We start from the raw sequence: 25,728 nt of genomic DNA on the forward strand, positions 1-25,728 counted from the left end.
ACACTGCTCTGATATCCTTCTAATTTAAATGTAAGCATCAATCTAAGCAGCGAAAAGCTGAATACATAAAACATATCCATGCATATACTACAATACCAGAGTATCAAAGTATTCCTCAAACTGTACATACACATCTGCTCTCCAAAAATACTCCTTACTGAAACTAGGGACATACAAAATAACTTCCCAGAATACTCACCCTTAGAAAGGGCAGTATCATAGCCCCTCTACCTGTGAGCCTGATCTGCTCGCCTAACTGGATCACCTAAAAAATATTAAATCACTAGGATGAGACAACGCTCACTAGACGAAATATGTTATTGCTACTATGTAGCAAATGAGCTATTTTTCTGTAAAAAAAAATATGATTTAAAAATATCATGGATAACTGAATTTGAGAATGCTGGTATAAATAACATATAATATACTACTATCTACGTGGCTTAACATAATTATAAATTTACTATTCATAATACTTCTAACATTCATAAATACATCTATTATTTCTGTAAATATGTTTATACTTATAATAACTTAGAAAACTTCCCTGGATGGATAATTATATGTCATGATTTAACCTCTCATGACAGGGTTGGGCGGCCCGTAGGCGGGACCTATCTTGGCTGGCCGACCAAGGTAAGTCAACTAAACTCTGATAGTCAAATAGGCCCCCTTAACCCTAACTAATGGAGAGCCTGTCCACAACATGGGCACGATCGGCTTGTGAATACCACATACTATCTAAGTAATATGGTTGCACTCTGAATTGAAAATAGCTACGATACCGTGCTCTGTAACTGATCTGAAATGGTCCATCTGGGTCTGTTATAATATAATACATTTCTATATACAATCTATCTATTTTACCATGATTCTGTATTAACTGTATTAACCATGACATTATAATAAATTGTATCTGTATCAACTGTATTTCTGAAATAAACTATAAATCTGTATGTCATGGTATTGCAAAACTATATAATCATGGTATTATGAAAAATTGTAAAAGCATTTCCCTGTCTATATATTCTGTAAAATATGGTCCTGAAAATACTATAAAACATGTTTATGTATACATACTGTAAAACATGATTCTGTACTATATCCATATTCTCATGTCGTACAATAATTAAAACATCTTAAACATAATTTATAAACTGTATAAATTCCTACTCTGAATAATAATCTGGTAAAAACATATAATTAATATTGAAATCATACAAAGATTTTCTAGCATAGCATATTTCCCTTACTTGATTTCTACAAAAGCCCACTACTGTGACTGACCTTACACTCGTAGGGTTCCCCACTTAACTTCTTGAAAACAACATTTCCCAAAACAAAATATCATTATTTATTTCGTATACTACATTTCTTATAACTATGGAAAAGACATATACTGAATAAAATGTCTTACCCTGAGATTGGGATGAAATTCAACTCAGCCCCACCAACGATCCACTTCGGCAGACTTAGGGAGAACTTTCCCAAGAGCGTCATGGTGGCTTCAGATCGTCGATCTGATGAAAAACGGGGCCGAGATCGAAGAGAGAAGAGGGAAGAACCGTAGAGAGACAGAGAGAGAGAGAGAGAGAGAGAGAATTTTGCTGATAATTCTGTGTAAAAATCCGAGTTTAGGACTATTTATACTCTAGGCTTCGTCGACGAGACATGTCACTTTGTCGACGAGGCCACGAAGGACATTCGCCGATGAATATCTACTCCTCATTGATGAAGTTTAGGAACTGACATATAGCCTCTCGGTATCTTCTCATCGACGAGACACGTCCTCGTCAACAAGCACAGTCGACGAGCCCCTCATGTGTGCTCGTCGACGAATCCCCTGTGTTCGTCGATGAGACCCTATTATATTCTTCCTTTAACTCTTCTTTCCTCTCTTCCTTTTGTTATTAAATTATGATAATTATTCGGGTCTCTACATTCTCCCCTCCTTAATAGAAAATTTCGTCCTCGAAATTTTCTATTCATATGATTTATCATCCTTTAAGATAAATGATCTACTTATCTTATTACTTGCCCTAATTTATGGCGGAAGAATACCGTGGTTACATAGGTAGTTCTAGGAGATTACAACTATATAAAAGAAAGTTCCGCTAAAACCAAAATACTACCTATCCTATACTCTACATTACAATTACACTGTACTAAATGAAATAAAATAATTATTACCTTAACTTATACATCACTGTTGTAATTCACTAAACAAGTGGGGGTATTTCTGTCTGATTTCATCTTCAAGCTCCCAAGAAACTTCTTCTATCACGTGATTCCTCCATAGGACTTCTACTAGTGGTATCTTCTTACTGTGCAATTCATGTTCCTTCCTATCTAAGATCTGTACTGGAGCTTCCTCATATGCTAAAATATCATTAAGTTCTAATTCTATGTAGCTAGTAATATGGGAAGGATCTGAGATGTATTTCCTTAACATAGAAACATGAAATATGTCATGAATTCGGAATAAAGATGGTGGTAAAGTTAGCCGATAGGCAACTGACCCAATCTTCTCGAGTATCTCAAATGGGCCAATAAACCTAGGGCTCAACTTACCCTTCTTCCCAAACCTTATGATTTTCTTCAGTGGTACTATTTTAAAAAATACATGGTCTCCCACTTCAAATCTCAATTCCAAGTAGCGAGTATCCGCGTAGCTTTTCTACCGACTTTGTGTTGCACTGATTCTATCTCGAATAAGTCAGACTTTATCGTATGCCTGTTGTACTATCTCTGGCCCCAAAACTCACCTCTCACCTAACTTACTCCACTATAAAGGAGAACGACACCTCCTACCGTAAAGCGCTTTATAAGGTGTCATGCCTATACTAGCCTGATAGTTGTTATTGTAGGCAAACTCCACCAGTGGCAAATACTGGGTCCAGCTATCCCCAAAATTCAACACACACACTCGCAGCATATCCTTAAGTACATGGATCGTTCTCTCTGTCTGACCGTCTGTCTGAGGATGGAAAGCAATGTTGAATGCTAACTGAGACCCTAAAGCCTCCTACAAGCCCTTCCAAAATCGTCATGTAAAGCGTGGATCACAATCGGAGACTATAGATACCGGAACTCCATGGGGTCGAACAATCTCTTGAATGTAAATCTCTGCTAATTTTTTCAGAGGGTAGCTAACTTTAATAGGTAGAAAATGAGTAGTTTTCGTCAGCTTATCAACAACTACCCAAATGGCATTCTGACCATGCGGCGCTGGCGGTAGCCCAGTAACAAAATCTATGGATATGTGGTCCCACTTCCACTCAGGAATGATAAGTGGCTGCAACTGTCCTACCGGCATCTGATGCTCAGCCTTAACCTGCTGGCACGTCAAGCACTGCTGCACAAATTCTGCAATCTCCCTCTTCATGCCACTCCACTAGAAATACCCTCGCAGATCCCTATACATTTTCGTACTGTCGGGATGAACTATATATAGAGACTTTTGTGCCTCCTTTAGAATCGTTCTCCTAATGCTATCATCTACAGCCACACATAATCTGGTGCGAAATCTCATAGCCCCATCATCAAAAATGTTGAATTCCTCGCCCTGACCATCTTGTATTCTGGCTATTACTTTCGCTAATTTTGAATCATCCCCCTGAGCAGCTTTAATCCTTTCATATAGTGTAGGTTGTACAACAAGACTAACAATAAACACCTAAGGATCATCTTCCACTAACTCCATGCCAAGCCTCTCCAAGTCCATCTGAAGTGGGTGTTGAATTACCGTTGCTAACTGCGTTGTATCCCTTGATTTACGACTCAGTGCATCAACCACCACATTTGCTTTACCTGAGGTGGTAACTGATGGTACAATCGTAATCCTTGAGGAGTTCTAACCATTTCCTTTGCCGTATATTCAACTCTTTTTGTGTAAAGACATACTTTAGACTTTTATGATCAGAAAATATTTCACATCTCTCACCATAAAAGTAATGTCTCCAAATCCTCAGTGCGTGCACCACTGCAGCCAATTCCAGATCGTGAGTAGGGTAGTTCTTTTCATATTCTTTCAACTTCCTGGACGCATATGCTGCCACCCTACCATGCTACATCAGTACACAACCGAGCCCTTTCAAAGACGTGTCACTGTAAATTATATAACCATCACCTCCTAATGGAATCGTCAGTACTGGTGCAATGATAAGCCGCTGCTTTAATTCCTGAAAACTTTGCTCGTATTTTTCATCCCACACAAATCTGGAATTTTTCCTGGTCACACGCGTGAAAGGTCCTGATAAGGCTGAAACCCCCTCAACAAATTGACGATAATAACTTGCTAGTCCCAAGAAACTTCTGACTTCCTGCATATTCTTTGGCCTGACCCAATTCACCACCGCATCAATCTTACTGGGATCCACTGAAATACCACCCCCTAAGATCACATGGCCCAAAAACGCAACCTTCTTAAGCTAGAACTCACACTTGCTAAACTTGGCATAGAGCTTTTCCTCCCTGAGCGTCTACAGTACCTGCCTCAAATTTACCTCATGATCCTCAAAACTCCTCGAGTAAACCAGTATATCATCAATAAAAATCACTACGAATTGATCTAGATACTAGTGAAAGACTCTATTCATCAAGTCCATGAACATAGTTGGTGCATTCGTCAGACCAAATGGCATAGCGAGGAATTCATAGTACCTATACCTGGTCCTGAAGGCTGTCTTCAAAACATCCTCTGCTCTTACCCTTACTTGATGATAACCTGATTTGAGGTCGATCTTGAAATACACTCGTGTACCCTGGATCTGATCAAATAGATCGTCTATACGGGGTAGAGGATATATGTTCTTAATAGTAACCTTGTTTATCTCCCTGTAATCAATACACATCCTCATAGACCCATCTTTCTTCTTTACGAACAACACTGGAGCTCCCCACGGTGATACACTGGGTCGTATAAATCCCTTATCCAGCAAGTCTTGTAATTGATCCTTTAATTCTCCTAATTCAGTTGGAGCCATATGGTAAGGAATCTTAGAGATCAACGCTGTACCTGGAGGTAAATCTATAAAAAAATCCACCTTGCGTTTGGGAGGCAACCCAAGTAGCTCCTCAAGAAAAATATCTAAAAATTCTCGTACTATTGGTGTACTATCAAGCTTCGATTCATTTCCTAACACTTCTTTTACAAAAGCCACAAACCCTTGACTGCCATCTAGGAGCAATGCACGTACACATGAACCGACAAACTTGAATTCCTGCTCACCAAGGGGTTGAAAAATTACTTCTTTTTTATGACAATCAATACTGGCGTGATTAATTGCCAATCAATCCATACCTAGTATTACATCAAACACACACATATCTAACACGATCAGGTCAGCTGGTAGCACTCTCCCCTGAATTTCTATTAGATAGCCTCTGAGTGCCATTTGACACCTCATCACTAACCCTGACGGTGTAGCTACCAACAATTCTATTTCTAATGATTGGGTCTCACTTCCAAATAATTTGACATAGGACGCAGAGACAAAGGAATGAGTAGCACCTGAATCAAATAAAATAATAACTAGATATGATAGAACAGTAAAAGTACTTGTCAACACATCCGTAGCAGCCTCAGCATCACCCGGTGTCAAAGCATAAACTCGTGCTAGGGCTACATTCCTTCGTTGACCTCCACAAGTCGCCTGATAATCTCCCTAATAGGGTCTGGGGGCTAGGACCTGAACTGGCGGTCTTGGGCACACACGTGCCATGTGGCCGGTTCTCCTACAATGATAACAAACACCTCTCCTTGCCCGGCACTCCCCCAAATGACGTCTCCCGCGTGTCTGACATACTGGGTAGGTCTGTATACCCTGATTCTCATGAGGTCCTATCGTCTGCCTTTGATCTCCGCTATTACGACCTCCTCTCCATGGGCCCCGACTGGAACCAGCCTGAAAACCCTGAGGCATGGGCCTCTTCCTCTGACTCTGAGCTGTTATACCTCTCTGTATACCCCTCTCAATAATCGCAGTTTTATCTACGACCTCTGCTAATGTCTAAGCCCTAAAACCAATCACCTGCTCAAACAAGTTCTGCCTCAGACCCTCTTCAAACTTTCTTGCCTTTTTCTCTTCATCTAGTGCTACATATGGGGCAAATCGCGACAACTCAATAAATCAAGCTACGTACTGAGATACTGCCATCTGCCCCTGTACTAGGTGCATAAACTCTGCTGCCTTCGCGCTCCGAACTATAGCAGGGAAATATCGCTCGAAGAACAGCTCCTTGAATCGGTCCCACGTCACTGGCATTGGAACCGACCTCTCTTCCTCAATCAGTCGTGCTGATCTCCACCAGTGCTTTACCTCTCTTGTCAGTTTAAACACCGCAAATACCACCTTTTGTTCATCCGTACATGGAAGCACAACCAATATATCCTCAATGTCATAGACCCAATTTTTAACTATAACCGGGTCATCTCCTCCAGCAAAAAATGGGGGCTTCATCCACGTAAACTGCTCGATTTTGCAACTACGCTCCCCCCAGCTCCTGGCCATCTTAGCCGTCACCTGTTAGGTGACGCTACGCAATACTGCATTAGTATCTCCACCTCCCATACTGGAAGGTCCTGGTCTATCTTCCCCAACATTCGTTGTAACGACCTGTTTAATTTCCATGTTTTTTTTTTTTAAATGACACTTTACATGCTCTAATACCATACTGGGGAAAACCCAATCATTAACCTAAGCAACGAGAAGCATAAATCAAATAAACATATCCATATATAATTATATACAATACCAATAACAGGGTACTAACATGTTTCCCATAATTTACATATATCACTGTTCCCAAAATATCCTCAACTGGTGAGGGCTATATAAAAACAATCCCAAAAATATACTCACTCTCTACTGACAGGGCACTATTAAAACCCCTCTATCTGCGAGCCTGTTCCGCTCGCCTACTTGGATCACCTAAAAAATGATTCAACACTAGGATGAGCCAACGCTCAGTAAGACGAAATATGCTATCACTAGTGTGTGGCAAATGAGCTACAATATTATGAAAATCTATTTTCATATAATCATATATAACTGAATATGTAAATACAGTTTAAGTAATAAAATTCACCACCCTTTTCATGTTGCTTAACATAACAGTAGCGTAGGTTACTATCCAAAATACTTCTAGTGTACATACATATGTTCCCTGTTTTGTAAATATATATATACATAATAGTAACTGAAAACTTTCCTTGTGGATAACTGTGTATCATGATTTAACCCCTTATGATAGGGTTGTGCAGCCCGTAGGCAGGATCTACACTGGCTGGCCGACCAGGGTAAATCACTATACTTCATCGGTCTGATCTGCCCACCTCAACCTATATCTGATAGGGAGCCTGTCCACGTCAAGGGCCTAGGTGATAGACCTACTACCACGTATTATCTAAACAGGTGGTTGCACTCATAACATAACATAATATCTGTAGCAATGGTACCGTGCTTTGTAACTGCATAGTCCAATAGGGTCTGATATTATATAGTATATCTCTATATACCACTATCTAATTTACCATGATTCTGAAATAACTGTAATAAACATGATGCTGCATAAACTGTAACTATAATTCATACGTCATAATACTGAGAACTGTATAATCATAACACTAATAACTGCATAATCATAGTATTGTAATTCATATAATCATGGTACTGAGATTCGTATAATCATGGTACTAGAATTCATAAAATCGTGATACTGAGAGCCATAAAACATATCTCTGTACTATATTCATATTCTCAAGCCACACCATACTTTAATACATAATTTTCATAATTCAATAAACTGTATAATATTTCAAAATTTCTTAGCATAGCATATTTCCCTTACCTGATTACTGGAAAGCCCCTATGGTATACTGGCCTAAAAGCCCCTATGGTATATTGGCCTAACACCCGCAAGGCCTCCTACATAACACCCTGAAAATAACATTTTCCAGAATAGAATATTAGTATTTCTCTCCCTATATCATTTCCTATAATTATCAGAAAGCCAAAAATGGACTAAAAGACCTTACCCTGAATTTGGGATGAAATCCAACTTCGTTTCACCAACGATCCGCTCCGGCAGACTTGCAGAGAACTTCGCTAGGAGCATCGTGGTGGCTTCAGATCATCGATCCGGTGACTGGCGGGGCCAAAATCAAAGAGAGAAGGGAGAGAGTCTGTACGAGAGAGAGAGGAGAGAGAGAGAGAGAGAGAGAGAGAGAGAGAGAGAGAGAGAGAGAGGCACTGCAATTGAATAAAAATATGATTTTTCACTATTTATAGGTCCAAATTCATCGACGAGACACGTCACCTCGTTGACTAGTTCTTCATAAAATTCGTCGAAGAACCTCACCCTTCGTCGACGAAATTCAGAGTAGCCCAAATCCGTTGCTCGTTATTTTCTCATCGACGAGATGGGACCTCGTTGACGAGATCCTGAAGACCTTTGTCAACAAATCCCTGTATTCGTCGACGAAACTTCGCAATTTTCTTGAAATTATTATATTCTCCAAAATTCAATGTCGTCGACGAACGCGAAGCTTTCGTCGACAAAGTCTATTGCCTCCTTCTACTACTGATTCCATTTCTCTCCCTCTTTATCATTTAAATACTATTATTTTTCGGGTCACTACATTTGTGTCACTGCTTCCTAGGTCCATCTTGAAAACAAGGAACACACTTTAAAAACCTTATTTCCCATGCAAACCTATACTTTTTCATTCAACTGGAATCCCATATTCATAATTAATTACCTTCCCTGATCTTAGTCCAAAATCCAGTTCTACAACCTAGATATACGACCCGACAATAGTTTGCTATGACTTTCCTGGAATTGTCACCCTAGGAAAGACACAGAAACCACCACGGAAATCTTATACCCAGACTACATAACAAAACCTCAATCCTTTCCTATACTCTGGTATTGCTTCCGCTGCACTCTAAAGTCTACAGAACCTAACAACCTTGGCTCCAATACCAAACTATAATGACCTACTAATTTTTTTTTTATTTTGATAATATATATATATATATATATATATATTGAAATTCACACTACTCTGATATCCTTCTAATTTAAATCTAAGCATCAACCTAAGCAGCGGAAAGCTGAATACATAAAACATATCCACACATATACTACAATAGCAGAGTGTCAGAGTATTCCTCAAATTGTACATACATAACTACTCTCCAAAAATACTCCCTACCGAAACTAGGGATATACAAAATAACTTCCCAGAATACTCACCCTCAGAAAGGGGCAGTACTGTAGCCCTTCTACCTGCGAGCCTGATCTGCTCGCCTAACTGGATCACCTGAAAAATATTAAATCACTAAGATGAGACAACACTCACGAAGACGAAATATGCTATTGCTAGTGCGTGGCAAATGAGCTATTTTTTTGTAAAATATGATTTAAAAATATCATGGATGACTGAATCCGAGAATGCTGGTATAAATAACATATAATATACTACTATCTACGTGGCTTAACATAATTATAAATTTACTATTCATAATACTTCTAACATTCATAAATACATCTACTGTTTTTGTAAATCTGTTTATACTTATAATAACTAAGAAAACTTCTCTAGATGGATAACTGTATGTCATGATTTAACCCCTCATTATAGGGTTGTGCGACTTGTAGGCGGGATCTATCTTGGCTAGCAGACTAGGGTAAGTCAACTGAACTCCGACAGTCAGATCGGCCCCCTCAACCCTAACTGACGGGGAGCCTGTCCACAACATGGGCACGATCGACTTCTAAATACCACATACTATTTGAGTAATGTGGTTGCACTTTGAACTGAAAATAGTTACGGTACCGTGCTCTGTAACTGATCTAAAATGGTCCATCAGGGTCTGATATCATATAATACATTTCTATATATAATTTATCTATTTTACCATGATTCTGTATTAATTGTATTAACCATGACGCTGTAATAAATTGTATCTGTATCAACTGTATTTCTAAAATAAATTGTAAATCTGTATGTCATGATACTGCAAAACTGTATAATCATGGTATTATGAAAAAATGTAAAAGCATTTCCCTGTCTATATATTCTGTAAAATATGGTCCTAAAAATACTGTAAAACATGTTTCTATATACATACTGTAAAACATGATTCTGTACTATATCCATATTCTCATGCCACACAATAATTAAAACATCTTGAACATAATTTATAAACTGTATAAATTCCTGCTCTAAATAATAATTTGGTAAAAATATATAATTTATACTAAAATCATACTAAGATTTTCAAGCATAGCATATTTCCCTTACTTGATTTCTACAAAAACCCCCTACTATGACTGGTCTTACACCTATAGGGTTCCCTACTCAACTTCCTAAAAATAACATTTCTTAGAACAAAATATCATTATTTCTTCATATACTACATTTCTTATAGTTTGCATTTCTCTTTTCTTTTTCTGTTGCATTAGTTGGTAGTGATTTTCTGTATTTTTTTTCTAGTAGTTTGTTCATCCATGCACAGTTTTTCTATTTCCCCTACGTTTTGACATTGAGGACAATATTCCACTTTAGTTGGGGGGTCACAATTTGCATGTGACATTGTGCACGTTTACTAGCTAAGTTATTTTAAAAAATAAAATAAATGAATAAATAAATAACCTAAGAGTTACACACTCGAGTTATTTATGTGTAGTTTCTCTTTATATGGCTAATGTGGGAATTATAACTCTATGTGGGTTAATTGGTAGTTCATTGGTGTTACTTTGGCTATATAAACTCTTATATTTACATGGTATCTCATGAGACTGAAAATACACGTTCACGTGACTTGTAGCACTTAAAGTTTCTTGTGAGCACTGAGAGAGTGCCCGTGGCGACTATGACACCTTGTGAGGTACTGTTGAGCCATTTATCGTTCTTTTGAGTTTTTGACGTCAGTTTAGAGTTCATGAAACTCAAATTTCCCTTCTTTTCTGGATACTCTTTGTACACTAGTCTTTGTTTTTGACTTGTTAGCCTAGAGGTGACATCTAGTGGGGAAATAGAAATCCAGGTCTTGTAGCCTACTCAAGATGTGAAGGCTAAGCCACCCCCAGAGATAGATTTAGTTCATGGACTACTATTCGAATTTAATTCCCATTGGTGGTATGAAGACAACGAAAGAATGTGTAATGATTGTCCTAATTGACAATGAAAAGACAAAAATTGAAAAATGAGCAGGAGAAAGAATAAGAAAAATAGAAATGCATATGAAATGAAAGATTAATTCCTGCTCCATACAAATACCATAAAAAAGTCAGGGATACGACACATGTTCTCTACATATGAAGACTCTTCAACCATTTAATACCTCAAATGTATTCACACCTGGTTTGTGAATAAGTTGATCTAGGGTGTTCTTGGTTGGATATGACGAGTAGATGAGAAGATGCTAAGGTGAAGGACCCCGATACCTCACAAATAGACTAGATCCTTTTCAGGCTAGTCCACTCCATACATTTAGCGTTTGCTCTTTGTAATATGTGGGATGTTTGATCGTGACACTCCTCCTCACATATGACGAGTGAACCCATTCTTTTTTAGTGCTTTTTAGGGTATACCAGTCAGACCGAGTCAAAACAACCGTTCTGTAAGTGTCCACTGGTATCTTGGGTGTAACGAGTCATACACATTACACATGCCTCGAGATTTCACTTGTTTATACTTGGATTTATATGACTACATTAACTTTGAATTGTATTGCTGGTTAGCTTTATGAAAGTATACTATTCTTAACGGCTATATAACGATGAGACTCGCATGAATGACTTACTTTGGAGTTGCGTGCATTATATATGATGAGTTTGTGTGAAATTTGGTTATGTTCTTGTATGTGATATGGTATGGTTGGGTCGCATGTGCATTCATCTCATATTTGTTGGAATTTGTATTTGTAGGCACCGCCCTGGAATTCATTCACGTTATTTGCTAGAGACTAGCAAAACGTTAGTTGGAGGGTGTGATTACGTGCTTAAATTGCGTAATTAGGTATTTTAAATCGTGCATTAATAATTATATTCTTAATTAAATGCCTAATTATTCTCAATATTTTAACATTGTGATCTATTTATAATATTTTGATTTTATTGAGTAATTTATGAATTTTTGGTATTTCGCAGGGCAATTATTGGAAGTAGAAATCAACACTATTTCGTATTTTGGGCATAACTTTCTCGTTTGAACTCCGATCGAGACAATTCAAAATGTTAAGGAAAGCTGAGGGAGTTCTCTACGACTTTTGTGTTTTGAGTTTTAAGAGATACAAACTCTAGGATAGTAAAAATCTCTCTTGTTTTATGGGAAATCAAAAGAAGAAAAAAAGGGCAAAACAAGAAAAGAAGAATATATATATATATATATTTTGGGTTGATTTAACCCGGCCATGCAACGGGTCCTTCTTATGGCGCTGGGCATATAGGTTTTTGGGGGGGGGGGGGGGAACTCTCTCAATATATATATATTCTTCCAGACAGCAGCTCCCCTCTCTTGTTTTCTACCTCACTCTCCCTCCCTTCCCTTTTCTTCCTCTTCTTTCTCAGCACTCGTTTCTCCCTCTGTCTCTCCTTCTCCTCTTCTCTATTCTCCTCTCTTCCCTTCTCTCCCTTCTCTCTTCTCTTCTTTTTGTTTTCCTTGCTTTTTTCCCCCTAGCTGCAACCCAAAGCCATCCTGCTGCCCTGTTCTGCTGCTGTCGGAGGAAGACCCGAGGAGCCCCCTCTGCTGCTATTGTGAAGGAGGTACCCGAGCCTTCAGCTTGCTGAAAATCATACCAACCCGAGGACTCCTCTCTACTGGGCTGCTGTGTGCTGTTGAAGCCCGTGAAGACCCAAAGCTGATGTTGGACCCGAGCCCTTCTGCTCTGCTATTGTGCCTTGCCTCCCTTTCTTCTTCTCTGCCAGACTCCCCTCCTATTCTGCTTGCTGCTGCTTCGGCCTTGCCGAAGTCTTCTCCTTGCTATCTGCTGCTACCACTGAAGAGGAACCCGAAGCCCCTCCTTCCTTACGTGTGTTGCTGCAATTGTTGGAGGAAGACCCAAGTTCTCCCACATGGCCAGATTCCCAACTAACATTCACGACCAACTTACTCCTTGTCTCTCTCTCTCTCTCTCTCTCTCTCTCTCTCTCTCTCTCTCTCTCTCTCTCTCTTTCTTTTTTCTCTCTTTAATTCTTTTGTTTTTGCTTTTGAAAAAAAAAATTGAATAATTATTATTTTTCTTTGGTAGAATTTTATTTAAAGTTTTAATTTTTAAAGCTTGTTTGGGTGTTATTATTGAAGTTATTTAATTTCTTTCCCTTTGAATTAATATTAGTATTATATTTAATTTTTGCTTGAGTTAATTTTTATTTGCTTAAGGTTCGGATTGGTTTCTTGAAAGAAAAAAAAAGAGCAAAATACAAAAAGAAAAAAAAATCTTCTTTAGGACTTAAATTAGTTATCTTCTTTAAAATTTAAATTTTGTTGAATTCTATTTAATTTAAGTTTAATTAATTAAAGTCCGATTTTTTTATCGTATTTAGTTTATTATTTAATTGTTAAAGTTTTAATTTTGGTTTAAGTTCTTAATTGCGTTAGAAATTTGGTATTTGTTGAATTTATGTTTGAATGTGTTGATTTTAATCGTGTGCTTAAATTAAATAGGGAAGTTATAGTCTTTAGTTTTTATTCCGAAGTTCAAATGCATGTTTCAATTCTGGCCTGATTAAACGTAGGATTTCCGTTTCTCACTAATAAAATTCGTGTGTGTTAAGATTTAGAATTTATATTGCATGTTCTTTTAATTCGTCAAAAAGAAAATTTTAACATCCCACAAAACCTGAATCTGAACTGTGTTCAGTGACTCTTTTATTTCTTTTCTTATTTTCTTATTGGAATTACGTAAAATTTGAAATTAAACTATATTCCCTGAGGAAACGATCTGACTCTTGGGTTAAGTATTACATGACTGAACTCTTATACTTGGGATAACTTCTGAACTGCTCATTTTTCGAGTGAGTCACATTCTAACACTACTGACATGCAATTATTAAAATAAAATGACGATAAAAACATAACACATCTAATCATAAGCATTTAAAAGCCCCCATACATCATGCATTATTGTTCATGAAAATAAATGAAAATTAAAAAAGAAAAGGGTTAGACATTGACGTTGATGAAGTCAACTCTATAGATCAATTGAAAAATCCCTCTCTTTCAAATCATTCCCCAAATAATGAGAAATGAATTTCTTTCTTCTTTCCTTCAAGCAAATCCTTAATATAAACCCCTTACACTTGGAAAATACCTCTTTGCCCCTACTTGAACGTATCCATTTTCTCTTTCCCACATGATCCTTTTATAGACCTCCAATAGAAGGGATGAAAAACTTATCTTGAATTTAAATTTTAATAATTCAAATTCAAAGTTAACTATCATTAACTATCTACTACCAATTACCAATATTGTTACTTGATATGTGACCTAATTGAAACCCGTGACATGCCTAAATTTCTTAGTCAATCATAAAAAGAAAAGACAAATTTTTTAATTTTTTTGGGGTTAGTTGACCTCCTAAATGAGCCGATTGACTCCTTATTGGGGTGCTAAACCAAAATTGGTAGAAAAGGGATCGATCAACTGCCAAAAGTGGCTAGTCAACTGCGTTAACTATTTTTATTTTTTTCTTTTACATTTTTATATTAATTTTGCATATATTCAAGCTTGATCTTTATAGTTTTGGGTAAAAAATGACAATCAATAAGTTAACCTAGTTGTTTGTTACCTTTCAATTATCAACCACATACAATGACAAAAGTACTTGATGCATTATACAAGTTGTTCTAAATTGAAAAACAAAAATTATATTAAGACAGTTGTGTTTTCACAATTTTATTTGGCAAGTTATTATTATGTTCTAATTAATGATTTCTCTTTAAAGTAAGCCACTAACCAAAAGTGATCATTCCAAATAAAAATGTGCAATAAAAAAATTTATATGATTTATTTTTCAAAAATATATTTTTATGTATGATTAAACTTGAACAATGTTAATCCCAATATATAGCTTACATGAATATTTATATTATTACAATCACAAATATAAAACACATGACAAATTTCATATAAATCTGAATTTAATAAATTTCTATTGATGTTTGAGCATTAAGTTAATATTTGAGGGTTTAAAATTTTCAATTTATGTACAAAATTATATTAATTTATTTTTAAAAATTTAAACAAGTTTTATCATGGATTTAAAAAAAAAAAATCAAATTGAATGCCCAAATTCCATGCTACGGACATTAAAAATTGCCTCCCCAGAACGCGGGTTTTAAGTCTCGACGCGGCGGGGGAGCAGATACAATGGAACCATTGATTCGACGCTGATGGCTTCCGGCAACGACGCTGATATGACGGAGTGGATTCCACGGTTCTCCTTCCGACTCCTCCCGCGCCACCAGATCGCCGCCCAATGCTTGGGTGCTCTCCACTCTCCCGACTCCTTCCTCTGCTCCAACCCCGCCGCTCGCTTCACCTCTCGCGACCCCTTCACTGGAAACTCCGAGACGAGTCCAAGCTCACCCGGCCCGAATTGATCGACCGGATATGCCGTCTCGCAGTTCTGGAACGATTCAACGCCATTTCCCAACTCTCCTTCGACTTCTCCGACGATCTTCTAGGCGCCGTGCTCCGAAACCTCAGACTCAAACCCGCTGCTTCTTTAGGGGTTTTCAAACTTGCCTCCAATCAGAAAAATTTCAGACCTAGCGCTGAATCCTATTGCAAGATAGTTCATATACTGTCTAGAGGTCGAATGTTCGATGAGACCAAAGCGTGTTTGAACGAGCTCGTCGACCTTTGTAAGAATAAGAATAATTCTGTTACTCTGGTTTGGGACAAGCTTGTTCGGATTTATAAAGAATTCTCGTTTTCGCCAACTGTTTTTGATATGATTTTGAAGATTTTTGCCGAGAAAGGTTTGATAAAGAATGCATTGTACGTGTTTGATAATATGGGCAAGTACGGTCGAAACCCAAGCTTGAGGTCTTGTAATTGCTTGTTGAGTAGTTTAGTTAGGAGTGGTGAAGGTCACACTGCTTGTCATGTTTACGATCAGATGATTAGGGTTGGCGTTGTTCCGGATGTTTTCACTTGTTCAATAATGGTGAATGCCTATTGTAAGAACGGTGCAGTGGGTAGGGCGGCCGAGTTTGTGAAAAAAATGGAGAATATGGGTTTTGAAACAAATGCAGTGAGTTACCATAGCTTGATCAATGGGTATGTCAGTTTGGGAGATGTGGATGCAGCTAAGGGAGTAGTGGGGTTGATGTCTGAAAGGGGAATTTCAAGAAATGTGGTTACATACACTTTGCTGATTAAGGGTTATTGCAAACAAGGGAAGATGGATGAAGCAGAGAAGGTGCTCAGGGATATTTGGAAGTCGTCATTAGTTGTGGATGAGCATGCTTATGGTGCGTTGATAGATGGTTTTTGTCAAATTGGCAAGATGGATGATGCTGTTAGGGTTCAGGGTGAGATGTTGAGGTTGGGCCTGAAAATGAATTTATATATTTGCAATTCCTTGATCAATGGGTACTGTAAACTTGGTGAAGTTAGTAGAGCTGAGCAAGTGGTAATGGATATGGTGAATTGGAAATTAAAGCCCGACTCTTACAGCTATAATACTCTTGTTGATGGGTATTGTAGAGAAGGCTGTATAAGTGAGGCTTTCAAACTTTGTGATGACATGCTCCAGGAAGGAATTGAACCGAGTGTTGTAACGTATAATACTCTCCTCAAAGGTTTGTTTAATGCTGGTGCCTTCAGTGATGCTCTGCGTCTTTGGCAGTTGATGTTGAAAAGAGGTGTAGCCCTGGACGAGGTTGGCTATGGCACACTGCTTGATGGGCTTTTCAAGATGGGGGACTTTGAAGAAGCTTTAAAGTTATGGAAGGATATACTAGCATGGGGCTTTACCAGAAGTGGGATTGCTTTCAATACAATGATTAATGGACTATGTAAGATGGGGAAAATGGTGGAAGCAGAGGAGATCTTTGACAAGATGAAGGAGCTAGGATGTTCCCCTGATGGAATAACCTATAGAACTTTGAGTGGTGGGTATTGCAAAGTTGGAAATATCGGCGAGGCTTTTAAAGTTAAAGATGTGATGGAAAGAGAAGCAATTTCCCCTTCCATTGAAATGTATAATTCTCTTATAAGTGGACTTTTTACATGTAGGAAATTAAGTAGAGTGACGGATCTTCTTTGCGAGATGCATGCTAGGGGTTTGACTCCAAATGTTGTCACTTATGGAACCCTTATTGCTGGTTGGAGCAATGAAGGGATGCTGGATAAAGCTTTTGGTGCATACTTTGAGATGGTTGATAAGGGAATGAACCCCAATATAATTATATGCAGCACTTTGGTCAATTGCCTACATAATCTAGGTAGGATTGATGAAGCTAATATTTTGTTGCAGAAGATAGTGGATTTTGATTTTTTTCCTGATCAAGTGTGTTTTAACAAGATCATTGGAAGCGAGATGAGACATTTTGACACTCAGAAGATTGCTGATTCACTTGATGAAAGTGCAAAAAGTTCACTTTTACCCAACAATATTGTGTACAATATAGCTATTGCTGGGCTTTGTAAAGCTGGGAAGGTTGATAATGCTAGAAGAGTTCTCTCTACTTTGTTGATGAGAGGGTTTATTCCAGATAATTTTACTTACTGTATCCTAATCCATGGTTTTTCAGCAGCTGGTAATGTGAATGAAGCTTTTAACTTACGGGATGAGATGTTGGAAAAGGGTGTTGTTCCAAACATTACTACGTACAATGCTCTGATAAATGGATTGTGTAAATTGGGAAACTTGGATCGTGCATTGAGGCTTTTTAATAAACTACACCAGAAGGGGTTAGCACCTAATGTTGTTACCTACAATACATTGATTGACGGATATTGTAAGACTGGTAACAGTGGTGAAGCCTTAAAATTGAGAGACAAGATGACTGGAGAAGGTATTGCCCCTTCTCTCATCACATACTCTACCTTGATCAATGCTCTGTGCAAGCAAGGAAGCATGGAAGAATCTGTGAAGCTCTTGAATCAAATGATTAAGACTGGTTCAGATCCCTATCTTATGGCATACTCTAGACTTGTTCAAGGATATCTTAAATGTGGAGAATTACAGAAAGTCTCCAAGCTATGTGACAGGATGCTTATCATGGGTCCCTTTGCTGGAGTTAGCTCTCATGAATGGATGAATTTGACAGGTGTACCACATATTAAAATAATGCCTGATGCATATAAGATGTCCGAAGCTGTGTCTTGATGCATCCACACTGAACTAATAGTTCTTTGAGAGGTTTATTATGTTATTAGAGCAACTCAAAACACTGTCCATTGTCTGTGCTATCCAATATACTTATTTGCATCAATGCAAATTTTGAAGTTTTGGCCTTAACATCAAGAACTATGTTTGGGTATTATTTGGAGAGGCCTAGGTAATATGCACTTCGGAGATTACTATATTAACTGTATTTCATGAATCCCTCAGATAGATGAAATTGGTTTTTGCGCTGCAGGGCTGCTGTAGCAGTATCGTCACAAAGGATATGAAAATTCTTATTTGGCCTGTCTGCTTCAATGAACTTCAGGTTGCTTCTTAGTTTCAGAATTTAACCAATTAAAACCTTTTGTTGCCTCTTTTAATCATTTCACATTGGAGGGCCTAATGTGTCAAACAATATTATTCAGGGGATAACGACTATGATGTTCAATGGCAAATTACTGCTGGACAATGGATCTTAATTTTAACTATTTCCAGGATTAATTTCAATGATGTAATTCTCATTTCTTCTATAGTGCAAAGGTATAAACAGGCTTTCCCTTATGGTATTGTTCTTATTTTGTTTAAACTTGATTTCTGTTGAGCTTCAATATCTTTACATTTTCTGCGATAATTTAAAGTTGGGGAACTTATCTGCAGTGAGAAAGTAACATATGCACCAGATGTTAGAAGTTTACTTAGGTGGTGATAATGATGCCAAAGGAATCTATGATATTAGAGTTATTTGCAAGGGCTGGTTACTGCTCAAGAACTTGTCCAATATGAAACTCTTTCTGTGGCATTATACTCCAGTGTGCTACATTAGTAAATTGTGACAAGTATGCATGCATTTTGGTTTGTCTCTTCAGCTCCAGCTTAAAATTTTGTTAATTTGGATGTAAAGTTCTTCAATTAATTCTGTAATCATCTGCATTCTTCTGAATTTTGAACTATTTTACCTTTGAGAGTACATTGGCCAATTTGGAGTGATAATATTATTTCATTGCTTTGAGTTGGCAGGTGGTTTGACAACTTGATGGCAATTTCATTTGAAGCATGGTGAAATGCAGAAAATCTTTTTGTGGTAAATATGTGAAAAGACACAGTTGCCATACACATGTTCTTTTTTTGTAAGTCATGGTTAGGTGGCTAAGACGACCTCTTTGACTGCTGGTTGTACCAAAAAACAGTAAATTTTATTCAATCAATGGCACTCCAAAGGAATTTAAAGTTTGAATGATATAGAAGTCAGTTTAATCAATCAAAAAAAATGGATTTGGTATTGCCTCAATTAAGAGGATTTTTAATGAACATAAATATAGAAGTAAATGAACTTCAATTGAACAAAATGGAAAAACACTTGCTATTATTCAATTAGCCACCCAAATGATTATATGTACAAGACAATTGAACACACTCACTTCTATTTGTCAGCAAACTCAAGTACAAGATTGTCTCCTTTCTTGCTATAATAAAAGAAAAGATCGTCTTTTTCTTGAATTCAACTAGTCTTACTTTGAAATTGCATTCAAGCTCAACAAGGATCAACTATTAACTAATTGTGTTCTATTCCAAATCCAACTCAAGACTAGGCTAGATTCTTTGTTTGATGTCTAGAGCCCTTCTTGATATCCTTTGTTAGTAAGTATAGACAATCTGTGACTGTTAACCACTTTGAACTACCGGCCTTCTTTGACATGTATACCTTTGCTTTTGCCATGTGAACCAAATCTCTTACAGCGTGCTTTTCTTTATTCCTTCCACATGTCCTATTCCTCAATTCATCTCTGAAATGGCTTCTTCTTGTGTGTGCACTAAGATATGAATGACAACTGTAGCTCACCCTTATTATTTTCCATTCCATAAACTATTCCTCACATCTTCCACATGTCTAATTCCCATTGATGGCTAACATATACCCTCTGTGCACCAATGAATTGATTCAAAAAGCATTTGTGTGAATTTGTATCTCTTCGAACTTTTGCCCGCATTCTCTTTTTACTTGGAGGAATACTAAATCTTCTTCTTCTTAATCTCTGCAGGCTTCTTCCAATGGCACTCCTTCATGGTTCAATATCCTTCAAAAAGCAAAGAAATTGTAGAAACTCTGGTAAAATAATCCTAACCCTAAGATTTAAACACATTATGTTCCATTTGATACTACTAACAGTAGCAATTATCCTAATGAGCATGCTGTGCTTGATGTCTTCATCCTTCAAATTCCATCTTTATCTGATCAGTCATCCTATTCTTCAAGCGCTACTATGGTCCAGTCTTTATTGATGCTTAATCTGAACTTGAAAAAGCAATATCAACCCCCACTGGTACCAGCATGAAAATGATTGTTAAGTCAATTGAACGAGATGGAAATCTTTGGTTGGCTTCAGCTTATGGTATATATCTGACCTAGCTTGGAACATTGGATCATTTGTATGATCATATTCTGCTCACGTTCTTCCTGGTGTTGGGATTCTTCTGTCTATAATCCTCTTCTAGAGCAACCCTAGTAATTGCAGATGACGCCTGAACTGTCGTACCAGCTCATGGGATGATTCCCCATCATACTCAAGAATCCAAGAGCCTCATAACATCTTATTCAGCTTAAACCAAAGACTGGCTTTGTAGAAAGAATACTTTTGTATTAGCTCCTCTGTGAGTTGGCAATTTGTATAAAGCTTTAATACCTTACATGCTCAATTTGTCTCTTCTATAGATGGCCATAGTCCAATCTTGGGCCTAGTTTTACTTAAAGGAGCTAGCTCCACCAGTTCGAAACTTCAAGGTTGAGGAGTCAACTCCTTGCTATTATGCCAATCTCTATGTTGATACCTGATGGTGCAGAAAATATGGTCCTTACTTTTGATGATTGGTTTTAGACCCTACTTTTGATGATTGGTTTTAGACTTCCTTGAACCCAGGCTGTCCTTGAACAGATTAAGACTTCCTTTCCTTCAAGTCCCAAAGATTTCAGTAGTTCTCTGCAAGTTCACTCAAAACCCATTGTCATGTTTACCAAAGCACTATGTTAGACAACAAATTAGGTAAATGAGTTTCTAAAGCAAGATCTTATAGTTTTCTTATCCAACAACATGGTGTGGAACCTTATGCCCTGGCCTTGCATGCTCAGAAATTTGGACTATCTCAAATGACTTCTGTTCCACCATATTAGACATCAAACAAGGACTGGGACTGGACTAGAAGAAGAAATCTTAATCCTGTAGAACTTCTTGGAATATTGAAAATAAAATGAAGAGAATGGTTGCCTTTGCCCTATTTAGTTTGTTGAATGGTCAGACCACTTTTTTTTTAACACGGTGGCAAAATTATATGGCAGTTTACCATGATGACTCTCATCTATTCCTTGTCAAGGACTTGCTAACACCAGCAAGAGGAGTTCCAAGTGATGGGGGGAAAGTAAGGGGCGTCCATCATTGGGATACTCACAGAATAAGGATTTTGTGAGCCCCATGAGGCTGCCACACATCTGCCTAGATCTCGATGGAAGAGGTTAACTGCTATGTTTAACCATAACTCAATAGGAGCAAATACAAGCCAGTGACCATGATTGGTTGGGAGAATAAGGAAAGTGGGCATAATATATGTACGATATCCAACTATAGAGCCCAATCAAGGCACAATTGCGCCAAATTCCAGATAGCTCATGGAGGGAATTAGCAAGCATACCATATAAGGACAGGGCTAAGAGGCCAAGGCTAATACTCTGACTCCTTAATGCTAAGGCTCTCCTCCCCCTTTAGGGATCACCCTAACTTTAGCATTATAGGGTTTGTCTGGTGCTCCAATGAACCAATGTGCTCCTCTGTGCAGGAATGCTTACCTTAAGGAAGCTTGTGTGCCTATTAGGAGAGTCCACTAGCAGAGTCCATAGACCCTTGGTGTGTCTTGCCGAAAATTACATCAATAGCTTGATGCCATTTGTAGGAAACGTAGCAAGAAGTCATGAAATGATTGCATACCCAGCAAGGAAGAATTACAGGGGCTAGCCAAGAGGATGGGCAAGGCTGCACGGGCAAGTGTCTGTGTTCTCCTGCCTCAGCTACCCTTCAAAAACAAGGGGACTATCTGCTTCAAGTTCCCCCAGAGCATGTGCTCCCCTCGTAGCAGCAATTTCAGGCCATGCAAGACCAGATGAGAACATTGGTGGAGAATGTCTGCTTGAGCTTGACACCTTATATACAGGGAGAAGCAGCTCACTGCCCTTAGAGTCTTTGCCTTGTTGGAGCAGCAGATCTTTGGAGCTCCAAGGCAGCTCGGTTGCTTTAGCAAGCCTCCTCAAGGGAGACTTGTTGAGCAGCCTCAGCCTCCATCAAGAAGAATGGGATCTGGTGAATAGGGCTAGGGAGCATCAGTGGAGCTGAAACCTTCCCTAAATGAGCTGAGGAAAAGATGGGCAAGGCTCCTTTCAAGAGTGAAATCATGGAAGAGCCCGTGCCCATGAGAGTCTGCGTGCTGATTATCAAACTACATGATGGCACGATAGATTCTATGGACAAGAGACCTTTCTGCGCCATCATGGTCCTCCATGGAGCCTTCAACGCCATCATGTGTTTGGCTTCCACTACCACCTTGAAGAAGTTTGCCCAAACATGGTACTCAAGGCCGAGGCCAAGCTCCATCTTGACTATCAAAGATTTAAGTGACCAATGCATGAGCCACTTCTTTAGCAGTAGGCGCATTAGGAAGACCTCATTAAGCCTTATGGAAATCTGACAAAAACCTAGTGACAATCAACTTCAACACGTTTCGTCCACTTGTTGAAGAATGGGTTGGAGGAAATATGCATTGCAACTTGATTATCACGCACCAACTTCACTGAGAACATGGAATACCAAGTTCTTCCAATATGTTCTTTTGCTAGATGAGCTCATATGTAGTGTAAGCCTGGTCCTATATTCTGACTCAGCATTGAGTGGGCCACAACGGTTTGTTCCTACTCTTCTAGTATACTAGGTTACAACCAACAAACACATAGTAGCTGATTGTGTATCTTTTGCCTGAGGGTGTCCCAATCCAATATGCATCTATATAAACTCTGAACTCAAGTGTGACCCTGACCCTAATAAAAAAGGCCTCTTCCAAGTGCACCTTTGAAATATTTCAGGATACGGATGACAACATCCTAGAATCAAGAAACCATCTCACAGCACTTGTGAAATATATGTTTGGTTGAGTGATCATGAAGTGGTTTAACATCATCGTGTTAGGCAGCCACTTTACATAAAAGCTTAAGCTGTTAGGTGGTGGCTGACAATGTATATCAAACCCCAACACCCTCACACATGCAGCTCAATTGCGCATGGAGAGATAAACAAATGATAAATAACACCCATTACAGGGAATGAGATAATTTTTAACATACAATAAAAATGGGCAACATGACCAGAACCTAGTCCTCTTGGTAACCATGCCTCTACTACCATATTAAGAAGTGGGCTGTGAACTGAAAGACCTAATCACAGTGATGGGTCTCCCTCTCTATTTATAATGTGTGTCATGTACATTACAATGACCATCATACTCCACACTTACTAGCACAGTGTATTAATAATAAATAATTGAGATTAAATAACCACTAAACTGTAACCTATCTTTTCCTCTTGTGAGATCAAGTTTGAGGGCTTCATGACACAAGTAGACCAATTCTCACCAAAATCACCAAAGGATGCACCCTCTCGTTTAATTCTGACTTCTGAGGCACTCAAATCCTGATGTTGAGGTGGTTATTGCTGCTTGCCTTAGTGAAGTTGTGAGAATCACAGCCTTCACATTCTTTAGCTGGACTCTAAAATGAAAGAGGTGTTCAACTTGGTTGTGTTAACTTTTGAGTGGATTCATGACTGGTCCAATCATTCTTAAAATAGGCAGATCTCCATTCTTGAAAACATGGCCAAGGTTAAGTCTCCTCTTGTTATCAACCTTGAATGTGATGAATTGGTCCTTGACATGTTTTTCTATTTCCTTGCATCCATTAGAGATTTTCATTCATAGAGTAGGTCTTTTTTGCCATGGCTGAATAATGATTCTTGTCTTAGAAGAGAATGATGACATATGAGTAAAATTTTTATGTACTGTTCTCTCCTGAATGAAGCCAGAAATTGAGGGATTTTTCCTACTGATCAACAGTTAAGTGAGAAGTATTTAAAGCATGTGCTCCGAAGCTGCAGCCATGTCTTGCCAAGGCATCCTTTGAAGAGTTCAATAGGCAAAAAATGCTCATGTTGGTGAAGATCTGATAGAGATCGTAAAGCTCCAACTCTTAGATCTGAAGTTATTCAGGGAGGTCACAAATGTTGAGTTTATTATTGGAGACAAGTGCTTCAACTTAACTCAGTGTTCGAAAATTTCTGGTCTTCTTTTGTGGTTTTTGAAAAAAAACTGACTCTATTTTGCTACTATTCTTGACAAGCCTCCATTCTTGATCCTTTAGTATCTAAAATTCAAGGTTGAATGTTCACCAATCAGGGAAGATTGATGCGATGTGAGATTCAAGGCCTATGACAAAAATTCATCCTATTTGTAATTTTTGAGACTTTTGAGCAATCTTGCAATTTTATTGTTTTCCAGTACTTTTTTTCTATTTTTGTTGCATTTTAATAGTCAGATTTTATTGGGTAATAAACCAGTAGAAAGCCTATACATATATGGTTGTAAGAGTTATTAGTTGAAGTTGAATACTACAAATTGATTGAGTATTAGGGTTTGTCCCTTTTGGGTGGGATGAGGGGCCCTGCATCATCTTATCCATGAGGATTTCTCCTGTTTGCCACTTGATTCCATTCCACAGAATCGTAAGCCGGTTTAGAGAATTATGTTTTAAATTTGCTTTCACCATCAAATTGCCTGACATCCATGAAATTAATCAAATCTTGTCATCAAATTGTGAAAACCTGCTTTGGTCTGACTCCTGCTGGTGATGTATGCATTAAGAGCTTTGCAGGTGGTAGCTGGAAAACTTCTTATGTGCTATTGTTAGTGTTTTCTAGTGGTTCAGATATGCTAGAATCAGCCTGATTGATTTTTGAGTCTATAATTATTTTCTCTGTTTGTTTTGGACCAATGGCTCATGAATTGGTCGATAATTTTTTATCCTATAGAATCGTTTGCTCTTCATCTGTCATGGTAGATCGGTGGTGCTTATGAATCAGTTCACCAATGCTCAAGGAAAATTGCTGTCAAGTGCCTATTTTAGTCACTCGTCTCATGCAATTACATAGAGAAGTAAAGGAGACTTCTGGAAATTTCTTTTTGTTGTTTGGTGTGTTTTGAGAGAGTTTTTTTGTGAGTTACTTTCATGGATTGTGGGTGTAACTGAGGATTTTGGACCAAGGTCTTAAATTTCGATTTCGACTCAAATTTCGAA

General features: G+C 38.1%; 1 protein-coding gene across 5 annotated transcripts; it reads left to right on the forward strand.

Annotated features, from left to right (window-relative positions):
- Positions 1-15,315: 15,315 nt before the first annotated feature.
- Positions 15,316-19,582, forward strand: LOC131162442 (putative pentatricopeptide repeat-containing protein At1g19290). Of its 5 annotated transcripts, none has more exons than XM_058118909.1 (4): positions 15,316-18,522; positions 18,604-18,675; positions 18,776-18,890; positions 19,008-19,582. In XM_058118909.1, exon 1 carries the CDS (start codon positions 15,489-15,491, stop codon positions 18,348-18,350), a length of 2,862 nt encoding a protein of 953 aa, XP_057974892.1. In that variant the 5' UTR covers positions 15,316-15,488; the 3' UTR covers positions 18,351-18,522; positions 18,604-18,675; positions 18,776-18,890; positions 19,008-19,582. The 5 variants fall into 5 exon arrangements, with proteins under 5 accessions (XP_057974892.1, XP_057974896.1, XP_057974893.1 ...); XM_058118913.1 differs by having other exon boundaries at positions 19,368-19,582; XM_058118910.1 differs by having other exon boundaries at positions 18,776-19,202; positions 19,368-19,398.
- Positions 19,583-25,728: the final 6,146 nt, after the last annotated feature.

This window comes from Malania oleifera, chromosome 8 (assembly GCF_029873635.1).
Source record: "Malania oleifera isolate guangnan ecotype guangnan chromosome 8, ASM2987363v1, whole genome shotgun sequence".
Taxonomy (NCBI): Eukaryota; Viridiplantae; Streptophyta; class Magnoliopsida; order Santalales; family Ximeniaceae; genus Malania; species Malania oleifera.

Bases quoted from the DNA above. Each gene is read 5' to 3' on its own strand.
- LOC131162442 (XM_058118909.1), top strand. From the start codon at position 15,489: ATGCTTGGGTGCTCTCCACTCTCCCGACTCCTTCCTCTGCTCCAACCC.